This window comes from Amphiprion ocellaris, chromosome 20 (assembly GCF_022539595.1).
Source record: "Amphiprion ocellaris isolate individual 3 ecotype Okinawa chromosome 20, ASM2253959v1, whole genome shotgun sequence".
Lineage (NCBI taxonomy): Eukaryota > Metazoa > Chordata > Actinopteri > Pomacentridae > Amphiprion > Amphiprion ocellaris.
In genome coordinates, this window is record NC_072785.1 from 19560202 (window position 1) to 19583904 (window position 23703).

Here is a 23703-nt window from a genome sequence, read left to right on the forward strand (position 1 = left end):
ATTTCCAGTGTGTGTTCAGGGTTGTGAAAGATGGGAATAAAAAGACTGGATATGCAACCGCAGCTTGTTCATGTTGCAGCATGGATGCAGTAGTTAAGAATCATGGTGCAATTCATGTGTTGAAATTTTAAAAAAGTCAAATTTGTAAGCTTCGCAGATTAAGGTTAAGTCAAGTATTTATACAGCACATTTAAAACAACTGACCCTTGTGCTATACAAAAGAGATGTATCATTAACATTACAAATATACCTGGCTAATTTAAATGTTAAAGTCACGATCTGACAATATTAATAATATTAATAGCACCAACGATTCCCTTAGAGCAAGCAAGCAGCAAAGTAGAATAACAGTGTACCTGATCACCACAGGTAAATCTGGGAATAATGCAGTAAATTTGGATTTGTGCTACTTCATTGATCATCTGACACCCAACTATAATGGATCAGTGAATTAAAATTTATTTTGCTTCAACACTCCCACCCCTGCTGCAAGTTTGCTTTGTAAAATATGCAGGACAGACTGTGTTGTTTTAGTTGTAAATACATTGTTGTCCATTTTCTTGGCATGTTTAACAGTTGTTTTTCTCCTTAAGGTACATTTAAATATCATCTCTTGGCAGTCACTTTTTATATTCACAAGATTTTTTCAGCACTATGGGAACACACTTAATTTTTCTCTCTAATTCAAAGGTACTTAGTTCTATAACACATTAAAAAGCCAGGTGGAGCAAAACAGCTTTCAATACTTTTGCTTCAGCATGATTCATTGCATTGACAAGCCAAACAGAGACATAAAGGAGCCAAGTTACAGTTCGATACTGACTGATGTCCCCCTGCAGCCCAGAGGAGATGTTGCCCAACGTTTTTTTGTGTCTCATGTGAAAAGGTAACAAGGACAGTTATTATTGAGGAGTGACACACACATGATACACCAGGAGGGTAAATAAGAAATACTAAATATGGTGATAGAGCAACTGCATAAGGCCACAGATAAAGTTTTTGTTTTTGACTAAATCCAAAATGTGACCTTCACCCATGTGAGAGGACTCAAGCAGGTTGATGATTAACTGTGGAATTAGCAACATGTCTCATTCAGGAACAGAATGTCATACAGGTCAAGGACCATTTTAGAATGTCATTCTGAAATGACCACGTCAAGTGTTTATATTCCCAATCCATACAGTAGGTTTATACTTATTATACAAGAAACAGTCAGGTTTTGGTCAGATTCTACACTAGTGTGAAAAATATCCTTATTATCTCCACATTCAAAAACACCATTCATGCTTATGCAACACTCAGACATGCATGTGCTGATATACGTGCGCACTGAGGTGTAGACAGTTTGGACGTATTTTTGCATACTTTAATGCAACAGAAACATGTATAAATACGTAGGAAATTGGTTTGCATGCTTTAGAATTGATTTATGTTTGAAAATATGAACTTACATGCATTATTCATGAATGTTTTTATTGATATGTTACATCAGATCATCTAATACACTTGCTTTTTCAGCACGTTGAAATGATAAACTGCTCATATATCACATATAAATGTGAAACTGTATTTATTTTTGTTTTTATTGTTTCATCATTCTTGAAGGACCTGTCGTTTTAATTATTTAAAATAATATTTAAAAAAACACAAAAAAAAAAAAAAACAACCTGTGTTGACTGAGTCCAGCCGAGAAAGCGCAGATTTTGACCATCTCCAGCTCTCCGCCGGTGAAATCCCAAATCCTCAAACACACAGAGCTTTTTCTCATGATCTCATTTCCAAGTTAAGCAGACCGTGTTAGTCCCTCGTCAACACGACAGGTTTACTCGCCTTTACTAATGGGGCTCTATACTGATAGTTATGCTCTTGCGTAAATATGCAGTCAAATAGATGTACAACTACCGACACGTGGCTGGCACCGCTCTGCAGCCTCACCTTGATGTTTGTTTCATACAAATACTGTACGGAGCTTTTGCGAGCATTAAGGGGCCTCGGCACTCTGGGCCTTAGCCGTCTGCTGCTGCTGGGACGAAACACTGAAACGTTAGGTAAACTTAGATTATTCAAAAACGCCCCCCAAACCAAAATAAGCAAAAATACGCTCGGCTTTTACGCACTGCGAACTGGCTCATTTATATAATCTCTAGGCCTATATTCACTTTAATCAAAAAAAAAAAAAAAAAAGAAGACATGAGAGTTTGGATTTTTAAATCATTGTATCTGTATTCATTGTGACTTAAATTATTGTGCATCTATTTGGTGCCACAAACTCAATTAACCCAAATTCTCTCAATTTTAATGTTTCACGGGTGTTTGAGTTCAAAGAATTGCTTCATGTGCCACAAAGCCAGTGGGAGGCAACATCCAAGAGAGGGCGCTCTAGAGCTACTGCTGCCATATTCAACACTAATTAAAACATTCAGAAACAGCAAATCAGTCATTCAGGTTAAGAAATCAGGTTTAAACATGGGCTTTTATTTTGCAAATATTACCAAAAATAATGGACAAATGGCACACTTTAATAATGAAACCAAGAGGTTTTTAATTCAAACACAATGACTTAAAAACTGGGGGAATTCATGATATTATTCTTATGCTTTTAAGTTTCTGTGAAATGAACTCATTTTAAAAATGCTGAAATAATTCAAATGCATGCACACATGCAGGCTCCCTACAGCTATAAGATTCTTATTCTAGTCTTCGGGTTAACGCAGATGTTTAACAAATATAATGTTACACTTTATGCATAAACATTTATGCCAGAATTTATACAACTCAGACTGTAGAATGTATGATACCTGAATTTATTATCGGTTTAAATTTGCGTAAAAACACCCATTCATATGGATTTGTAGTGATAGATCAGCCTTTATCTAATTTATAACCATTTTCGTGTTCTTCAGTGTCGTTGGTGTAAAATAATTAACAGTTATATGCAGGATTAGGCTATAAATTCCTTGAACGCAACGCAATAAAAATGGATTATGATTTTAGCTCAGCTGAAGTGGAATAAGCACGCTGGAGGACGTGCGTAATGAAAAAGCGCACCAAGGAAAAGCTGCCAAACATTCCTTTTATAGTTCCCCCTCTTTTTTCTTTCTTCTTCCTTTTTTTTTAAACCCTTGCCAAAATACAATAAGATTAGTTTATAATGAAGCTTTTCATATGAAACTGTTCTTTTCAGGCAGCGCAGGTGTACAATTGGGGTGGTGGTGGGGGGGGAAGCCTGAGGAGTCTCACGCCTAGGTGCGAGGAGATTATTCAAATAGGGCCCAAGGCGTAGAAGTAGGGATTGGAGGTTTGCCTAGCGCACAGAGCTATATCACAGCGTTAACAAGCAGCACGGAGCGTCATTTGAACTCCAGTCACTGACAGACGCATTTCACGGCTGGCTCCATACACCACACATGCGCCAGTTCTCGACGAAGGGACACACCGACGACCTAAATACACTCAGTGGTCCCCAGTCACCTGCTATTAGAGAGACTTTTGGCTTTTCCTCTGCTGGGAGACGCTTTGTAAAAGTCCTCCATGATGCTTGGAGCAGTTAAAATGGAAGGACACGAACACACCGACTGGAGCACCTACTACGGAGAGCCCGAGGTGGGTACCTTAAATATATATTTTTTTCCGTCTAAAGCCGATCCCATTTTATACAACTCAATATTAGCCCTGAGATAATATTAACTTTGTGATCAAATATTGACTTGAGGCGCCTCCAAATCCTCCCCCATCTCCACGCAGCGCTCTATCCTAACAAAGTTGCTTGACATGTAGGGGTGGGAAACTTTTCACTCGGATAATAATTTCATAAGTCTATAGGTGTCTTTACTAAATCAGATTATTATTTTTTTGTCACGTTACTTCTCAATAAACATCTGTACTGCTTGAAGTTGGGGGGATTGATTCAAGTATATGTGTTGCAGGCGCTGTTTTTTTGTGAGCAGTCTTATTAGGTATAAACATTTACATCTACATTGGACATTTTTAGCAGATTATTTCACTTGCTTTACTCTAAACAGTAGTGGAATTGCGTACATTGTAAAATATTTGTGTTTTTTAATTTTAAAGCTGTTTCATGCGGAAGCCAAACGATTTCAACCTTTACGAGCCATTGCGCATTAAAAATACGCAGCTGTCTTCAAATAGTTTTAATTCAATAATAATAATAATAATATGATTTTATTAGGAGTAAATATTAAATGACCTCTGTGTTTAGTAATTACAGCTCCATTTATTTCGTCTCTGTGTGATGCTAGTGCCACATGAAACTCACGAATGCCTCTTTCCCTCACTGACAGTGTTACACCTCGGTAGGCAACATGAACACGGGCCTGGGAATGAACTCGATGAATACCTACATGAGCATGTCTGGCATGAGCACCACTGCCAACATGACGGCCAACTCCATGAACATGTCATACGTCAACACGGGCATGAGTCCCTCCATGACCGGCATGTCACCGGGCACCGGAGCCATGAACGGCATGGGCGCAGGCATGACGGCCATGAGCGCAGCCCTGAGCCCCAGTATGAGCCCCATGACCGCGCAGCCCGCTTCGATGAACGCCTTGACTTCTTACACCAACATGAACGCCATGAGCCCCATATACGGACAGTCTAACATCAACAGGTCCAGAGACCCGAAGACCTACCGCAGGAGCTACACGCACGCCAAACCGCCGTATTCCTACATTTCCCTCATCACCATGGCCATCCAGCAGTCTCCCAGTAAGATGCTGACACTGGCCGAGATCTACCAGTGGATAATGGACCTGTTCCCCTTTTACCGACAGAACCAGCAGCGCTGGCAGAACTCCATTCGCCACTCTTTGTCGTTCAATGACTGTTTCCTCAAAGTGCCCAGGTCTCCGGATAAACCGGGGAAAGGCTCCTTTTGGACTCTCCACCCGGACTCCGGGAACATGTTTGAGAACGGCTGCTACCTGAGGAGGCAGAAGCGCTTCAAGTGCGAGAAGAAGATGGCCACGAAGGATACCGGCCGCAAGTCAGGAGACGGCGGCTGCTCCAACAGCAGCTCCGAGAGCTGCAACGGCAACGAGTCCCCGCACTCCAACTCCTCCTCCAGCGAGCACAAAAGGTCCCTGTCGGACATGAAGACGAGCCAGGCCCTGAGCCCGGAGCACACCGCCGCCTCCCCGGTGACGCAGGGGCAGCACCTCATGTCTCAGCATCACTCGGTCCTTGCGCACGAAGCGCACCTGAAGCCGGAGCACCACTACTCCTTCAACCACCCCTTCTCCATCAACAACCTCATGTCCTCAGAGCAACAGCATCACAAAATGGACCTAAAGACTTATGAGCAGGTGATGCATTACTCTGGCTATGGCTCCCCGATGGCCGGAGCTCTTTCCATGGGCTCCATGGCGGGGAAAGCCGGCCTGGATTCTTCATCCATACCTGACACAACTTACTATCAAGGCGTCTATTCCAGGCCAATCATGAACTCCTCATAAACTCTTCTCCCCCTCCGTCTAATGTGGACTTTCTTCCCATTCGATTTGTACATTTGTAAAAAAAAAAATAACAAAAAAATATAGACTTTGTGTACAATATGTATTTCAGATATTTTTGACGTTTCCCACCATTTTAGTTGTCGAGTTTGTTCGTAGCCTAATTATTTTGAGAGAGGATGTTGATAATAATAATTAAAGTAATGATAATGTGACGAGATCTGTTCAGAAGTCAGCTTCAAGGATGGACCCCAAAGACAAACAACAAGTTGCTGTAAAATAGCCTACATCTGCATAACTGGATTCCTAAATGAATTTAAATGCCTCGCAAGGATTTGTTCAATCATTTGTGTAATTCCTATTTATGGCTTGTATATGTGTATTCTTGTAGTGACAAGAACAGAATCTATATTAAAGTGTTATTGGTTTTGTTTTCTGAATATGAAGGTGTAATTATTATTATTATTATTATTATTATTATTATTATTATTACACAATCATCAGTAGTAGTAGTAGATTGAATAGAATTAGTGTCTCCACCACTACATGTTGTTTACAACAACTGTGTTTATATTTAGGGTGCACATAACGTTTTAACAGAATATATATCACGATTCTAGTAAATATATTTAACATAAAATTAAAAAAAAATTTTAAACTTACAATGCACACTTAATTTTTAAAAGCTAAATGTGTGAAGAGGAAGGATAGCTGAGACCAGTGTTCATTCTTCACTTGGATGTAGTTTTGGCATGCGTAATTACGCACGCGAATTCCAAGTAAGCGCATAAAACAAATTTCACACCATTTATTTTTAAATTTCTGGAATTTATTCATACCCATGTGCTGTGCTAATAAGGCGCATACTTTCAGAAGGGATTAATAGCTTTGCTGGACAGAACCGGGAACAATGCTCTCAATTTGTCTCCCAGGAAATGTAAACAAAACAAATACATGCTCATTAATCCAAAACACAAATCGAGATATTTATGCAGAAAAAAGGAGAGTTTATTTAACACACCAGCTACTTTGTAATATTTGGAACTGAAGTGATTTCTTTAAAAAAAAGAGAAGAATTTTTTGAAGGAGAAAATTGACCAATTAACAGCACATGTGCACCCAGTTTAATTTCGCAAATTCTGCTAGAGAAAAAAAATGCATGTGTGGGAAGAGATGGGCAGATAATACACGTGTTTTAAATGAACCATTTAAATTCCCACACATACATTATGGGCAAAACTGTCACTCAAACACCCCACAGGCCTGTCAGTCACCCACGTAACACACATAAACAGTCCCTCTCTCGCACACACTGCAAAGTTTAAATCAGTGAATAAGATTAAGTGTCATTGTCACATAAAACAGCCTCCCGTGGCGCAGGAGAATAGTTGCTGCAAAAGGGGGCTGATTTGGCAACAGAGCCGCCTCAATGTGCCGCTCTAACTTCTCTCCCCACAATCTGGGGGTCCATTGTCTACTCCCTATTTTTAAAGTAGTCGGACCCTCCCCTCTTGTTAGATAAGATAGGCTAGTTGTCGTCCAAATGATTCCAGCTCCCCTCCTGCCTGCTCTTCCCCCCTGCTGAGCTTCAAATCCAAGGCCAGAGAGAGTTTGGGGACATTTCTGCTCACCCCTTCTAACCAAACGACACCCCTTCGACTTCTGAACACGTAGGGCCTAAAGTGTGCGTTTATTCTCCAGACCCTCTTTACAGATCGTACTTTAAACAGCGTGATCTGCGAATAAACAAAGCCAGTAAACAATAGAGTGGAGGCTATGCCCACATATAGGAAGAGTACACACACAAACCAAATTGCACAAGTGTAAACTTTGAATAGGACGCCGCAGCTCTGTAAATTTACACAGACATTAAATTTCGTTCTATTCATTTTAGACATATAATGCTAAGCTGATTTTTTTTATAGCACACTGATCGATATCTCTGTAAAATAATCATTTTTTTAACTAGCGGGGCAGTGAAATCTTTGCTTTGTGCTAAAGTCAACAGTGACAGAGTTTGAGCTCAAATAAATGCCGTGATGTCTGGAGCCCTTTGCAGAAGGCAGAAGGCGAGCTTCTACAATGGGCTCCTGTGTGGCTTGCCAACAACAAGCACCGGCTATTTTGCACAGGTATGAAGCATTTTATTTTTATATAACGCTCTTTTTCTTAAAACCTTTATTACTTAGCGGCAGGGAGAGACGCTTTAATGGCCATTCCCCGGCCATGCACGGAGGGGGGTGCACAGGCTGATATCCTAAAATTCATGAGAAAGGAGACGTATTGGATTTCACGACAGGGTGGTGCAAAGCTGAGGGGATCTGCAGGTTGTGTGATATAGAGGCTGCTGCAAGTTTCCTTGTCTTTGAGTTGCATGATGATGGAGAGATGCTGCTGCACTGCAAGAACTGACGTGATTTATTTGAGTCATTGTTAAAATATGTTCCTTTTTAAAAAAAAAAAAAAAAAACAGCAAAACGATCTAAGCTTTTTTGAATTATTGAGCTAATTCCTCTTGTTTCCATTGCTGGCCAGCTGGAAAAGCAAAAGCATCTATAAAAGCTGTGAGCCTCTCTAGCAAAATGCGAAAATGAAAACTTAAGGGTGGGAAAATTATGATATTTTAAACCTGTAAACAGCATAAAATATCGTATCTTTTCACTTGTTCAGAGACAAATGAGACCCAATGTGGACCTGATGACTTGCTGAGCTGATTATTTTTTGCAGTGTGCGGCTGATTGATATCATTGTTGCTGCACTGATGTCATGAACGGAGTTTGGCTGCAGCGCTGACCCTGCTGATGCTTTTATTTTGTACCGCTCTATAAAATCGATTTAGATTGGTTTATTTTTTTTTGCAGGTAGCAGATATTTTAATCAATAATTTTTAAATATACATAAAATTGCTCATGACTTTGATAAGTGGGGTTTTGGTTATATTAATGCAATAAGCTACACGCTTTATTTTGAATGCGTAAAGTTAAATCTTTAATGCGTAAAAGCAATGCGCACTGATTATGTCTTATTTTTTCATATGTTCATGTGATTTATAATTTACCTTATTAAACAAATAACAACAACAGTACTACTACTACTACTACTACTACTACTACTACTACTACTAATAATAATAATAACAATAATAATAATAATAATTTTGCACTGGAGGCTTTGCATTATTTAAAAAAAATACATGTTCAAGAGGTCGTATTTAAATATTGAATAGCGAGTTCTTCTAAATCTTAAGCAGATGGAGAGCCCTCCAAAATATCCCTTCGGATCCTTTCCAAGCGGGGTAACCCCAGTAAAGCACCCCTCTTTACGCACAGCGAAACAGGTAATGACTTCTTGGAGCTTTGCTGGTTCAAAGGTAACCAACCTCCTGCCTGTCAGGGCACCGAGGCCACCTCGTCTCACCTTTTCCGTCTCCTAACTTTAATCCAGGCGTTTCCATCAGATACCTCTCCTCCACAGACGTGCACATCTGTTGTTATAGCAACTGAATAAAAGGATGGTCTAGCCTGTTGATCCCCTTTAAACTCCGCTAACCTGATTTCTGTGCATTTTTTTAGTGCTTGTATTTGCATATTTTTTTGATTAAGGCCTGAAAATCAGACCTTCTATTTTTCAGAGACACCGTGTGTCCTGACGCATCTTTGTCAGGCTCTATGAAGCCGTTATTAATAAAATACATTTCAAAAATAATTAGGTTTTGCCATAACCAGGCAAGCACAGCAGCAAGAAATAATACATATAATAATACATATTATCTGTTAATCATAGTTCAGCTTCTTTTTATCTGTATTGCAGCAACAATAGGCGCTTTCCCTCCTTTTTCCTTTAATGTCTTTAAATAGTATAATTGTAGGAGACCTTTAAAGTGAGACATTTTCCCTACAGCGATGCATTTTAATGCCGAGGCGAGTTTGGGCCTCTGCTTTCAATGAATGACTCAGTACCCTATAAGCCATATGCGCATCCACCCATGGGCGTTAACTGGGTAGGCTATAGCAGGGTAAAGGCACTGCCACTCATAACAGCACTTTAATGCAGGAGTCAGGCAGAGTAATAAATAATACTGAGATAGTTTGGGATATTTTATGGACGGCGCAATCAGAAGAGTCAGAGCCAGCAGGATATTTTAGTAATCCAGTAATTAAAGTCGTCGCTCGGCTCATCGGTGTGAAATCAGGTGTAGCGTTATTCCAGCAGGGAGTCAGATGGTGTTGCACACAGCAGGGTGTCTGCCGCACCTTGAGGCGCTGCAGCGCTGCAGCCCGCGGACTGGAACACCCAAGTAGATGTGTCTCCATGGCGACGGCGGGACACCGGTCCAACAAGCTGTAATTCTGTCTCAGCCTTTTGCAGGGGAGGGACCGTCCACACTAGCCCGACTTAACTCCTCTTTCACCAGAAATACTCCTAATCCCATATCTTAGCAAGGCAAACTGCCGTCCCGCACTATATTAAAGGGAGCACAAAGTCAGAACTCAAAGCCACCCAGGGTTCCTGTGCAGGCGGCCCGTCCCGGTGCATCGCTCCGTTGTCCCTCCGTCCGTCCGTCCGTCGGTCCGTCCTTCCGTCCACACAGCCACCGGACGTGTCTCCCGCTTTACTCTGCACTTTACCGGTGAACAAATCTGTTCCTAAGTTATTATTACTTCATTTCGAAAAGCGCGTGGAAGTACAACAGAGGATTTAATTCTATGTAGATTTTAAGGAACTAAATTAAGCTTTGCAATAAATTGTTAAAAATGCCATCTTTTTAAATTCGAAAAATATATAAGCATTTGAACTTATAATGGAACTCCACTGCAGTTCTGTCATCATGATGTCATTATAGTCTGTTATTTTTTTTTATTGGTCTCTGCTAATTGCCAATATATTTTTTAAAAAAATAGTGATTTATGATTAAATGTAAATTTAAACTTATCAGCTTTTAGAATAATGAGACCATAATAGCATTACAGTAAAAACATAAAGTGAGCTGCATGATCATTTGTAACTGAAAATGCAAAATTCACTCTTTCTTTTCCTATATTGTAGGCTAAAATGTGCATTTATAAGATTAAAGATAAATTAATTTCCACATGAATCTACATGAGAGATTTTTCCAGCAACATGAATTAAAAACAAATATGAAGATAGCTCAAATTACACAGTCTTTAATATTACATTAACATATATATGTAACTCTGTTTTGCAGCTGTTGATAACATTGTTTTACTGTGCAACTGTGCTTCAAAAAGGCCTCAAATGCAAAGTTGAGGTTTAGCCATTTAATTTAAATCTCCACTAACTGATGCTATTAATAAATTAAATTAAAACAGTAGGGGAAAAGTCCAAAACTCTAAAATAATTAAACTGTACCACGTTATGTGAATGTATGTGTATGGTTATGAATTAATTGTGTTTCTGTAGTGGCCTTCTCATGAAATTAATAAACAGTATTGTTGAAAATATATCTTTTTAAAATTAAAGTTTAAGCTCTCACCACTTGCAAATTAGGCTTAATCTTTAAAACATCTTGGTACCACATGAGTAGCTATTTAAATATTTGTTTATTATTTCTTTTGCTGCATGGACATTTGACATAATCTTCAAGCTGGAAAAGAAACAACTTGTGAAGAAGTGGGTTTTTCTGCTCATCGGTGGAAATATCATTTGAGATATCATCAGGGATTCACATAGACATACATACACCACTAAGATTTTTGACAAAAATGTGACTTTCCTTCTACTTTGGCCCCTATTTTTCTTTAACTATATTTTACAAAATATGACACGTTTTTACATGTCCACTATGCACTTCCTATCACTGCTACATAAGACATATTCGTGCTAAAACGTTGGAAACTTTTGCTGTTCAAATAACTGACAGACGCGGCTGCTATTTTGTGAATTTAAATGTCTTGATCTGCTGTGAGGATGATGAAAAGGAGGATGTGTGTGAGACAGAAAGAGAGAGAGATGGCAAGATGGACAGGGTGAGAATGCGGATGCTAACTGTGATGTGTCCGCACTCTTCTGACATGACTGTGTGACATTCCAGGGGAGGACTCCTTCATGTCCTGAGAGAGAAAGAGAGGGAGAGAGAGGGAGAGAGAGAGGTCCGTCAACAATGCCCATTGAGTACTGTGAGGCAGCAGCTGGTGGGACATGCAATGACCTAAAGGCAATCTATTCAGGCCAGGACGGGGAGCCTCTCACTACCCTGCTGCTTTTATATGGCTGGAAGTGGATGGATGGTCAGTGTTTATCCTTGTAAAGTATTGCAACACAGCTCTGTCATCATGCTAATGGCAGAGGAGCAGCAGTCCCCACCTTACCAAAGCAATCAAGTTCTGGAAAGGGAGCGAGTCAGTGAATATCAGGTCTGGTGAAAATAATGTAAATTTCTGAAGAGGAGCGTTTCATCTTATGTCAGCGTGATCAAGATAAAATGGAGATGACCGTCGAAGCTTTTGTTTCTCAGGAGCACTGAAGTGAGGCTCAGCTCCACACTGGAGGGGCAGATTAGCTTCTCAAGGAGAAACCTGAAGCATCCAGGAAAAAAAACCCCTCCATGAAAGATAATAGAAGTGTGATCAGCCATGTAGAAAGATATTATATCGGTTGGAGATTACAGATGCTCAAAATGTGAAGTTAGGTATTGGTCAGGTTGGCTACTGGAGGCATTTGTGTTTATACATGCACTCATGCTTGTAGCCCCTCTTTGGTAATTCCGCAGGCATTTCCCCAGTGGGTCTCATGCCTGTCTTTGTGATCAAACCTTGTTGGCAAAGCCACCATAAAACGATATGTCAGTCAGCAGTGGTAAAGGGACGCCTGCTTGGCTGTGATTGATCTGCCACGGTTTCTTTATTCCCCTCGAGACGCGATACCTCTCCAGGTTTTAGATTCAGCTCTTGGCAGTGCTGATGAATAGTGCCACGTATAGCACACATTACATTCCCTGTTTCGGAGCCATTTCCACCCAGTGTGGCACATTCAGCAGCACATGGCCCATAATATGGAAGCCAACACGCTGCAATATCCCCTCACTTTGCCCCTCAGCTCCAGTTCCAGGAAGTGAAGGCAGAGCGTTGCCAGCCAATCACAGCGAAGGACACCCAACTCATTAAAAGTTAATGAAACCTATAAACGTGGTGCGCCAGCGATTCATTTAAACCCCCAATCCAATCTCCTCTCCCAGCAAAGGCAAACAAGCCCGTGTGCCCCCAGTGCTGTCCTCGGAATAACAAACTACGGAATATTTTGTCCTGCATATGTTCTCCTATGCAGACATGTGCGCACTGATAGGCTATCTTACAATGGGACTTGTCCAATTTAGAGAATGCCAGAATGGTGTTCTGCAGGGGTGAATTCTGTAATCTGCATCCGAGTTGAATTTAATGCCTTTACACCGCTCTGCTTGTCGGGAATAACCGCGATAGATATGCCATTTCAACATTCATGAGAATCACTGACATTCAAATAATGTGCTCATTTTAATACCATATAAGTGAGAACCAAATCTGTGTGAAAAACCCCGTATATACCTCCTCACGGTCATGCGAGTGTCAAGATCTACTCTTGATCCATGCAGACAGACAGGGCCAAATCGGAGGCTAAGCTTCTCCCTTCAGATAAACCCCATGCCTCTCTGTCCAGCATCTAATTCAGGACGCTCACACCTCATCGCAATGCCGCTCTCAATTTGATAACAGCCAATCAACAGCAATAAAGAGCCACCTGACTAGTGTTGAAATCTAAAGAGTGGAACAAAATGCCCCCCTTGTCTTTCAGACTTCCATTTCAAGACAGCTCCTGTGCCTCATAGTGCTTCCCTTGGGAGATTCAAATTAAATTCCCCCCATGTATAGTGCCACTGTCAGCCTGCTAATGAATTCCCATACCCTGACTTGAATCAAATTAATCCCCAATTTAATCCCATATAAATGGCCGTGTTATTTATAATGGAAAGACGGATGCTCAGTTGAAGGATGGAGGAAAGCCTGGAGGTGTCTATAAGGCTGTTGAGCAGATTATAGTAAAGGATGAGGCCTGTATGTTTGCCCCACTGCAGAGTAGTCCCCTGATACACACTATTTAACCCTCGCCTGCTTGACGCTGACAGAAACATCACGGTGTTTGTCACTTAATATCCTTTTAGATTAAGGAGTCAACTGGCAGATTTATTGGTCAGAGCTGGGATACCCTTATCTTGAAGTGCCCACCAGAAAGATAATGTGTGAAGGATGCACGGTTTGGATATCATAAAGCATTTGTGGCCCCTCTGGTTACAGTTAAATGTGCTGTGGGTTCAGACTTGTCACAGCCGACCATTGTTTGAGGTCAGAGTGTCAGGGACAGTTGCATCTACGTAACGATGCAAATTTCACACGGACTTCCCTTCACATGCAAATCTTTCATAAGAAGAGAAGTTGCATATTTTTTTGGGAACAACACCCTATCAGTATTTATATGACAGGACCACCACCTTGATTTATTGTAGTCAGCAAGGGGTGAATGACAGGTAGTTTGTTAAAGGGCTTATTTATCCAAACAGCCTAATATCATGTGGCGTAGTAAAACATTGCTAATGGTTTTTGGATGCAAATATAATGGTTGACTATTCTGTCTATGCATTTGAGTAAAGAGAAGCAAAGTCCAGATGGTGGCTGAGGTTCAGTTATTGACGTGTGGCTCTGAAGACTGGAACTGTTGCCTGTTGTCCTGTATTGTTTTTGGCCCAACGTCGAATGAAAACACAGCCTCAAAAAAGTGCCAATAAAGTGAGGTTTATAAAAAATGTGGAGCAATTTTCTTACTCCAAAGAAAACAAGCAAATATAAAAGAAAAATCCACATAGGATAAATGGGATATTTGAGATAGATGCATCAGATTAAAAGTGTGCAAGGAGCCAAAAGTTATCAACTGTATCTAATCGTGATTTTCAATATTAGCAATACGGATATTTATGCATTCACTTTATTGAAATTTAGTCAAAAGTTTGTCTTTGAATAGTTTTTTAAGATGATGAAGGGGTGCTTTAGTGGATATATAGCTTGCAGGGCATGCATTGGAGTTTTGCAGATCCAAATGTATGATATACAGTATATAGTTATTAAGTAAGCAGTAGGATGGGATGGCGATGAGGATGACAGACGGTTCTGAAGTCAGTTTGGCAGTTCAGGGGACAGTTTGGAGCCTTTAAAGCTTGGTCCACCAAATGTCTGAACAGCTATGGTTTATTGAGGCATCTGTAAGCTTACTCATTTTATTGCCAAGCTTGGCTCGTGCACCTACCGTCATGGAGAGGGAGGAAACACACACACATACACACAGACACACACACACACACACGTACACACAAAAGTTTGCTGTTTGCCTTCATTCCACCAAATCCTTGACAGCCGTGCTATAGCCCATCACTATTCACACCATTGTGCTGTCACAACAACTAAACACATCATTTGTGTTGCAGAAACTCATCCTGTATGTATCCAATACCAAATGTCTGGTGGCTGAGGGAGGAGATGGCGGGGCTGGGGTGGGTGGGAGGGCTGCATAATTTGCTAGGAAACATTTTACCGAACATTTGGTGATAAAAACGCCGGCGTCGGCCCCAAGGCTTAAAGCAATTAATTCAGGATCCTGACATAAACTCTCCAATCCTTTGACAGCTTGGAGCTGAAATAAAAATGCTAGTTCTCCTGGGAACGGCAGGAGATAGCTGGCTCTTTTCTGGACTGTTTGCTCACTGGCCCTGAGAGCAATCTTCCCCAGTCAGAATGAAATGCAAGGACACAAACAATGTACCGGCGAGAGAATGGGAGATGGGGAATGAACAGTTTGGACTATTTGCTCAGCAGAAGGGCAGCCACAATGGCCGGCCCATGGCTTTCCCATGCATCAAGCCTCTTAGTCTTAGGCCTCCCTTTGTTGCCTGGTTTCTTCTTCTCCGGCCAGATAAGAGCCCAGCTGCCCTATACTTTTAATTCCCATTGTACGCCATACTGTATGGTCATTTATCTGTCCTCATTCTGCCTGCCGTGATGGTGTTGTCTAATTGAACGGGTTATCGCGTGAGTATATCTGGTCACCTTAGCATGTGTACTCGTTTAGTGGCTGAATTGCTCTCACTTTGCTATAAAAGGCAGGCTGGCCGTCGGGGAGGGGGGATAACGGCTGACCCCTCTTTTCGTCTTAGAGAAGGAAGCACAAGTCAAGCACCAAGCGCGATAACGACATTCAGTAGGTTTCTGCATTAGACAAAAATGCCATTTGAAATCAGTTTCGCTCCTAAAGAAACAAAAGATAAAGAGTTAGGTTCAGAATGCAAGAAAAATCAAAGCCAGGAGTCTTGTTTTTAGAACGCAACAAAAATGTCCTTTTCCAGCCAAAGGCGGAAAGCTTCCGAGGGCCCTTGAGGGAGAAATGAGATGCGGCCATTATATGACCTAATGGCAACTCCAAGCAGAAGAGAGGGCAAACAGAGCAAGTGTAGTGGCTCTGGCTGAGAGAAGGATCCATATTGTGCTCTTTTGTTTTGGTGTGTTGGTTTGTGTTTGCATTTACATTGACCAGTTCTCTGCTGGATGTGTATTCACACTCAATGCATGTAATGCTGTCTGCGTGGCAGGAAATAGAAGCGGCATGCTTCCCCGCTCAAGTCTGCCGGGAATAAATTAACAATAGTAAATGAATCTGAAACAAACAAACAAACAAATTAAAAAAAAGAGGAGTAGCGGGATGTCGCGGGAGGATCAATACACATAAGATGAAGGAGCATATTCATGCATGTGAGCAGACACTTGCCTAAACACAAACACACACACACTGAAGCCCATCCCCCTCTGTAAAGGTTGTGGTGTCAGGGACCCCCTGGGTGGTCAGACTGAGGATGATTTCAACACAATATGATGTGCAGGAAGCCTTTGAAAAAAGATGCTCTCTGGCTATGTTTTTACTGTCACATCCATAGAAGTACTTAAATAATATGTTTGCTTTTTTCTTTAGAGCTAATACATGTGAAGAGAGGGATGATCTTTGGGTGACAAGCAACTTTCACACTCAAAGACATGTGCATGAAAACTGTTCTTTTTTTACCCGAGTGAAAACACAGCCCATGATGATTCCACAATGGTTTATTCTAATGGCTAAGCTCTTAATCTATCAGATCAGATTTCAAAGTGCCAGTAGCTGTGCCAAGACAGGCCCAGGAAGGAAAACCTTTTTGTTTGGGCCAGAAATTTTAAATTTAAGACCAGACTTTATTCACAAAAAAAAAGTTATGACCTGTTACGGAAGCAATACCTCAAAGAGCAACATCATTAAGAAACAATAAGTGCTTGTTTTCACATCCACCGTTGGCGCAGCAGCAGAGTTTTGCCAGCATGTCAGACCTCAGGTATGGCAAGATAAATAGCTGTCTTATTTGCGGCTGTGAGAGCCCAGGCTCCTTGTGGGGTGGTGCTCTCAGCTTCACGCTCCACCAACGCTGAAATAAAGCTCTGTTCGAGGCATTTCAACACCGCTTAAGGTTGTCCGTGGCCGTGTAATTTATGAGTTGCGAGGACTTCGTTTTAAAGTTAACTACGACCTACAATCTTCCAGCATTCATGGGTGGAGAAAAGAGCCGTGTGAGTCATAGGAAACTTACAACACTCCTCCAATTACCTTAAACAATGGCGGTCTGAGTGATGCCTGCAGCTTTCAGGTGTGTGGTTCAGTCGCTAAATGTGGATGTGATGTGACCTAAAGTAATTGGATGTACAGGCACTTGCACGGGTTGGCTGCTTTGTCACCTGTGGGTCAGTGTGACGGAGGTGGTGGGGGCATGGTGAGAAGCATTCACTTCATGCCCCCATAGCTCTCAGTGGGTGGTCATATGGACAGACAGACAGACAGACAGACAGACAGACAGACAGACAGACAGACAGACAGACAGACAGACAGACAGACAGACAGGGCTTGCTGGCACTGTTTGCTCGTGATTAGATTTTTGGCATTTGAAATACAAAGCAGTAGAGATAATAAAAATTTTGGCATATATCTGCTTTGTTAAGTTCAGATATTTCAGACAAAACCACTGTGAGAGATACACACGTTTTCAAATTTGAAGAAATATAAAAAAATACATGTATTTTTGCGTTTGTGTCTGTTGAAAAATGTAATATTGTTTTGAAAACATCCCCCATAATCTCCTCTTGAAAACATTACAACTCTTTTTGTATTTATCTATTTATAAAACAAAAAAATCCATGAGTATGAATCATCAGAAGTCAAATTTCATGAACACAGATTATAAAAAAGGAAATCGTGTATTTTTTATGCAAAAATATATCTCAGTCACACCGTTTTAAATCGTTAAACATGTATATTTACACATCTTGTGTTTGCCCTTTGTTGCAATGAGTGGATATATGAGTGTATAATTATATTTTATTGCTCTGGCATCGCATAAAGGGAAATTAAACTGCACATTATCAAGTCAGTTTTATCAGTGATACCGCATATTACTGCTTCAACAAATTTACTATCACTGAAATTATGCTCTGTTTATATTATAACCACAAAAAGCAAACAAAATAATTCGAATGGATTCTAAATTAAAATAATAAGAAAATTATTACTTGCAAAAAAAGAAGCACATAATCAAATTTTAATTCATGACTGAATCAATTTTATTGAAGGAATAACAACAGATGCATTTGTTCTTATTTTATAAAAGTTTTGTCTAATTTATACTAGGAATATAGTAAATGTTTATGCAGTGAAATTCAATAATTCTAAGGATAATTATTTATCTTCAGCTGCACTCATTTTCCCATTTCAAAGTAAAAAAAAATGCTACTCAAACATGTTTAAAATTAATTATAGATATTTTATATTAATATGTGGTAAATACTGTAAAACTACTTTGAAAAATAAAAAATCTAAATATGCATATGCGTGTAAATGTCACTGTGTCATTATATAAAAACTAAATTCACTGGGTTAACAATTTACTCAGTGTGGGGTCAATACTGCACTGATGCAATTAGCTTCATCCAGTACTAATGGGTTGCTGTGACCCAGTGCTGATGTTATTTATATGTTACTGTTGAATTACTGGATCAAAACAACTGTTTGCTTGGCTGATTTTTTACTCTCGAAATCTGGCTCATTTTAACCCATTATTCTGCCTTCATTTCACTGAGCCAATTTAATTCACAGATTTTAAATGTTAAATTAAATAACAATTGATTAAACATAAATCACAAAAAACAACAAAATAAATACTATAAAAATATAAAAATAATACAATGCGATGTTTTTATGATTAACATTTTATGACAAATTTTTTTAACTGTTAAAAGAGGTATTCTGTGCTTTTTAGCTGATAATACTGCTGTAATAAGAATAGCAATGTTTTGCATTGGTTAAAATTATATTACTATAAACCAAAATTCTTCATATTATATCAAATTAATTGCAGGAGCATTTTTAGTTTCATCATTTAAATGCTGCGGGGACATTTTGGCTACAAGTCTTTGCTTTGCAGCTGAAAATTCAGTTCAGAGCACATCTCAGTCAGACATGGCGATACCTTTCACATTACCTCTCTGCCAGTGTGTGAATGTCAACACCCTGTAAACACCTTTGACACACATGCTTGAATGCGACGGGCGAGTTAACTAAACATTCCTGGGTGTTCCACGTAAAGGTCTGCCTCTCATCCACCAGTCTGCACTGACCCATCTCCCACGCTCCAAACTGCACTCATGGAAAAAGCATTCGAAACACATTTTTTCCTCTTTTTTTTTCCTTTCTATTTGCGTTTACATATAACACACATAAATACAACACATGGGATCACCTAAAGCAGCAGTTGCAATAATTCATAACGCTATACCATCTGGCAGTTTTTCTTTCTCTGTATGTGTTTCAAAATGCAATGGAACAATGCTCTATAAGGATTTGAGAATTTGGGAGTATAATTCCAGCCCTGTGCTTATCTGTGCACCCAGACTATTTGAGTGTTTTGAGATGCGGGCTCCCTGAGGACAGATCGAAGGCGTCCTAGTAGAACTGCACATCAAATAAATAGGAGGATGGGATTTATATGGAGGCTGTGTCTCTGTCAAACAGGGCTCTGCTGACTGAAGTGATCCCCACGGCCCGAGTGGAGGAGAGGAGGGAGAGGACGCCTCGGAGGGAAGAGGGATAGCTGTGGAAGAGCTGATGCACTCACACACACTCAACCACTCACACAATGTCCCTCTCAGTCCTGGGTTGTGACCGGCCCATGGCATTGGCCAGGTATGTCAACTATGTTTGCCAAGCCATCTATCACCCATGCACCTTCCCTCCTGAAACAGGAACTTTTGTTTGAAACATACACTTGTTAAGCCCATCCTTTGACTCCGCTCAACCTAATTTATTTCCTCATAGCTAAGACACGGGATTTATTAGCAGCTATGTGTTTTTTTTCCCCTTTTATTTTCCTCTCATTGTCGGCCGCACAGTGCAAACGTGTTGGTAGAAACATGGACGTGTTGTCACTAAAAGAGATTGCGAGCTACAGTTTGGGGACATCGGTGGCCCTTATCACCGGTGACCAGGGTTAGCAAATAAACACACTGTAGTGAAGTCAAGCTGCATGTAAGGAAAGGAAAGATTTATGGCTGCATGACGCTCACACATGACAAAGAAAACGCTCTTACTGAAAATTGTTCATCGGGTTTAAATCTTGTTTTTTTGTGTGGACATGTTATCTTATGCACGGAGCTATCAATAAAGAGAATAATAAGTATAAAACAAATATGAGAAACTAGTGTACTTGATGTTGGGAAGGTTGAGAAGCAAAAAAGGTTTCGATCATAGATTTAAGGGAAGTGGGTTATTGATGTTAACTCAAACATTAGCCTGAGTCACTATTGTTGGCCGGCTAGAGAGCATATTGTCTAAGTGAGGCATGAGAACCGTCCACAAACATCTCAAAAGAAACCTTCATGTGGGCCGGTGTGTTTGCTAAAGCACCTAAGTTGGTAAGTTGGAGCCGTACTTCATTTTCCCGAAACGCAACCTTCATTTATCTTTTGACTCTGTGCAAGAGAGCAGATATCACTAAAAGTGCCACGTTAATGATTGACTCTCGGCACACCAAGCATCCTGCATTGAGTGGCCACTTTGCCTGCTCTTGTGCTGCATTTTCAGCCGTAAATGTTTGTGGTCCCACTATCCTCTCCAAGTCCCATACAGTATTATTAGCACTGGGGGGGTTAGGGTGGGGTCGAGACTAACTTTCAATAAAGAAACCATTGGCATGCTGAGGTAAATGGAAGATAAGAGTTTGCCTGTGACCCTTTTAGTGCTTTATAAGAATGTGACTGTGCAAACCTAATCTCCCCTCAAGATAAATTTGGCCATGCTTTGTGAAAGCAAGTTCATGCGTTGCCTTTTTTCCCCCCTCCCCTCCTGTTCTAAAGCTCACTTTGACAGGCGTGAAATAAGCCCCGGACTTTTCACTGACAGTTCAAGATGGAGAGCAAACTGAGATTAGGGCATGTTAATTAATTGTAGGGTTGGTAAAACGGCCTCCAATCCCGTGAAAGACTTGTTCCATTTATTGCCATCCCGCCAGTCAGTGACAATGCTGTAATCATGAATGTTGTGAGGCTTGTTTAACTTTGTTTTCAGTCGGACAAACCTATTGAGCTCGGGAGCCATATAGTCGGCTTTACAACAGCAACTCACTTCCACTACAAGCCAATAACAGCACCACAACTGTTTAATTTAAAAAAAAAAAAAAAAACTGAATAAAATGACATGCAATATTATGTAAAATTGACCTGTGTGTTCTCCCTGTCCTCTACAGATGCACATGGTGTTTCATTCGAAGGACACTTTTCCACTGCAGCTCACCATCTACTTTCATCGCCCTGCGTCAAGCGACCTGAAAGCACTTTCCTGTCGATGTACTTGGCTATATCTACGCCCTGACCTGTCTGCCATATGTAATATCAAAGCCTCTGTCAGCGTGGAGCTGAATGGGAACAAAAGAGAGGCCTCCATTAATGATTAACTGTTCTAAAAGCCCCGGCTTTTGTATTCCCATGGTGCCCAGGCTATCTGGCCACCATGTGACATGCTCACAGCATTTTTCGAGCAGATTGGGGGAAAGCTAGTGAGCAAACACAGGTGCTTTGGAGCAGCGTTGCCGACGCTGTCAGGGACAACCACAAACAAGAGCAGCTATGCCTGGCTAAATGAATCCCCACCCCTCCCACCACCATCGCCACCTCCACCGCCCACCCTTTTTTTTGCTTTTTGCTCTGTCGCTGGCTAACTTGTTTGCTAGCTCCCTATAGCTTTCTCCATGCAAAAGCCTTCCTTCTGGATAGTCATTGCGCCCCCCCCGACCCCCTTCCACAAGTCCAATGTCTGCTACAGCCGGGCTTCGCAACTTCTCACACCCTCTAAAGAAACAAACAAATAAAAGTGAGGACGGCCGACCGCTTCTTTGAGGTGATGGCATTTGCTGTGGTCATGACTAGTGGGAGAGCAAACAAATTAACGGTGTCCGAGTTTTCACTTTCCAAACCAAACTAAATGTCTTTTAGTTCAAGTGGGGCAATTCCACTGACCCTGGTGTCAAATGCTGCGTGAGGGTTGCACACTCTTGCACTTGAAATGTTGAGAGGAGGCCGTAAGAAATGAAACAGGGCTTGAGCATTGGCTTACGTGAGCCTGGTGTGGTGCAGTACCTCGAATAAATCTTGAATAAATTGTAGGTGTAATAAACACTGTATTTAATTTCTGCTATCCAAGCATTGTGGCCACGAACTTTAACAAGAGGTGTCTGGAGCACTTAACCTTTTCATCCAGTCTGACTGATTGTTCGGAGTGACTGGAGGTGCTGTGTCGCTCAACTTTGATAAGACAATCAGATGATAGGACGGCGTTATCTTAACATGGCTTTCCGGCTGGGAGACAAATGAACAGTGTGTGATAACAGGAACAAAAGCTCGGCTCTTATTGGCTTGTTCCTCCAAAGAAAGGAAAATTATCAGAATGGAAAATTCACAATAGGGACAGTTTATTTCATTTTCAATTTTCTACTTAGGCTCAGGACAGAGGAACAGCTTTCTTTCTTTCTTTTTTATCACTCAAATATTTATACTGTCTCTTGTTGGCATTTTGGTCTGACAGTCTGCAATTACCAGAGCCTATAAAGCAGTTATCACTGGAAAGATGATAAAAATGTTTTAAAACAAACAATTTAAACAGGAGAGGAAATTAAGTTGTAAAAGTGAGAGACGCGGCTACGGAAAAAGACACACAGTGAGTGTAAAAATATAGAGAAAGAAGGAAATGTGGGATCTTGTTGGTGGTGTCTATATGTGAGAGATGAAGGAGTAGATAGAGAAAAAAAGGTCAAAAGTAACTTCCTCAGAGACACGCTACTGATAAGTTAAACACCTCTTCTGTCTGGGCTTTTTGACTTTTGCAGCCGAATTCTCAGAGTCAGAGAGGGCTGTGTATACTCAAGGATTCACTCAAGACTTTGTTTGCTCTATTCCCCCTAAAAAATGATTGAAAAATATTGGTGCCCTGGCTTGAAATGTTAGCACTTTGTTAGGACTTAAAAAAAAGAACTTGTAACTGTGTAGAAACTGCATGAATAAAATATTCTCTTTTTAAGAAAAGGTGTTGTGTGTTATTTGAAAAAATAAATCATTTTATCCATAAAGATTTTCATTTTGATAGACTTTTGAATATTTCATTTTGCTAAAATAGGCATATTTTAAAGTTGAATTTAACCTCCTGAGACCACTCTTCCAGGTAGTATCAGAGAGGGTTTAAAACAGGCAGAGATGTATTCGGAGAAGCTCATCTCATCCCCCTGTTCTGCTGCTGGTTCCCTGCAGGGATTTAGCCTCCACTGGTCGTGAGCTGAGTCTGATCAGAGGAGTTACAAATCCTTACTTTTAGGGGTCTTACTGTAATTCACAAGCCTTGTTGGCCACCGTTAAGCGCGGGGGCCCGGCATCTCGAGAGGGATTTGAGACAACATCTTTGTTGGCTCCTCATTGTATCACGGTGAAAGTCGTCCAGCACCCATTGTCTGACCAAACTCCGCTCAGACCTCGGCTCAATCAAAGAAAAGTTTTCCAGTAATGAGGTAAGACATGAAAGCTCATTGAACACAGCGACATGTTGAAAGGGGCCTTTTGATCTCGTCAGACACAATGGTCAA

The 23703-nt window shown here is 40.8% G+C and overlaps 1 protein-coding gene and 1 long non-coding RNA gene across 2 annotated transcripts; both read left to right on the plus strand.

Moving 5' to 3' along the window:
- The first annotated feature begins 3307 nt into the window (after positions 1 to 3307).
- foxa2 (forkhead box A2) lies at positions 3308 to 5914 on the plus strand. The gene is made up of 2 exons (XM_023271910.3): positions 3308 to 3603; positions 4302 to 5914. Exons 1-2 carry the CDS (start codon positions 3532 to 3534, stop codon positions 5475 to 5477), a joined length of 1248 nt encoding a protein of 415 aa, XP_023127678.1. The 5' UTR covers positions 3308 to 3531; the 3' UTR covers positions 5478 to 5914.
- A 1546-nt stretch (positions 5915 to 7460) lies between these two features.
- Positions 7461 to 23152, plus strand: LOC111569629 (uncharacterized). Its single transcript, XR_002746226.3, has 3 exons — positions 7461 to 7606; positions 19593 to 19763; positions 21322 to 23152. It is a non-coding gene; the product is annotated as an uncharacterized LOC111569629 (long non-coding RNA).
- The last annotated feature ends 551 nt before the right edge of the window (positions 23153 to 23703 follow it).

Coding starts and splice junctions, on each gene's coding strand:
- foxa2 (XM_023271910.3), top strand. CDS start 3,532: ATGATGCTTGGAGCAGTTAAAATGGAAGGACACGAACACACCGACTGG. Junction 3,604..4,301: donor CCTACTACGGAGAGCCCGAG/GTGGGTACCTTA, acceptor CCTCACTGACAG/TGTTACACCTCGGTAGGCAA.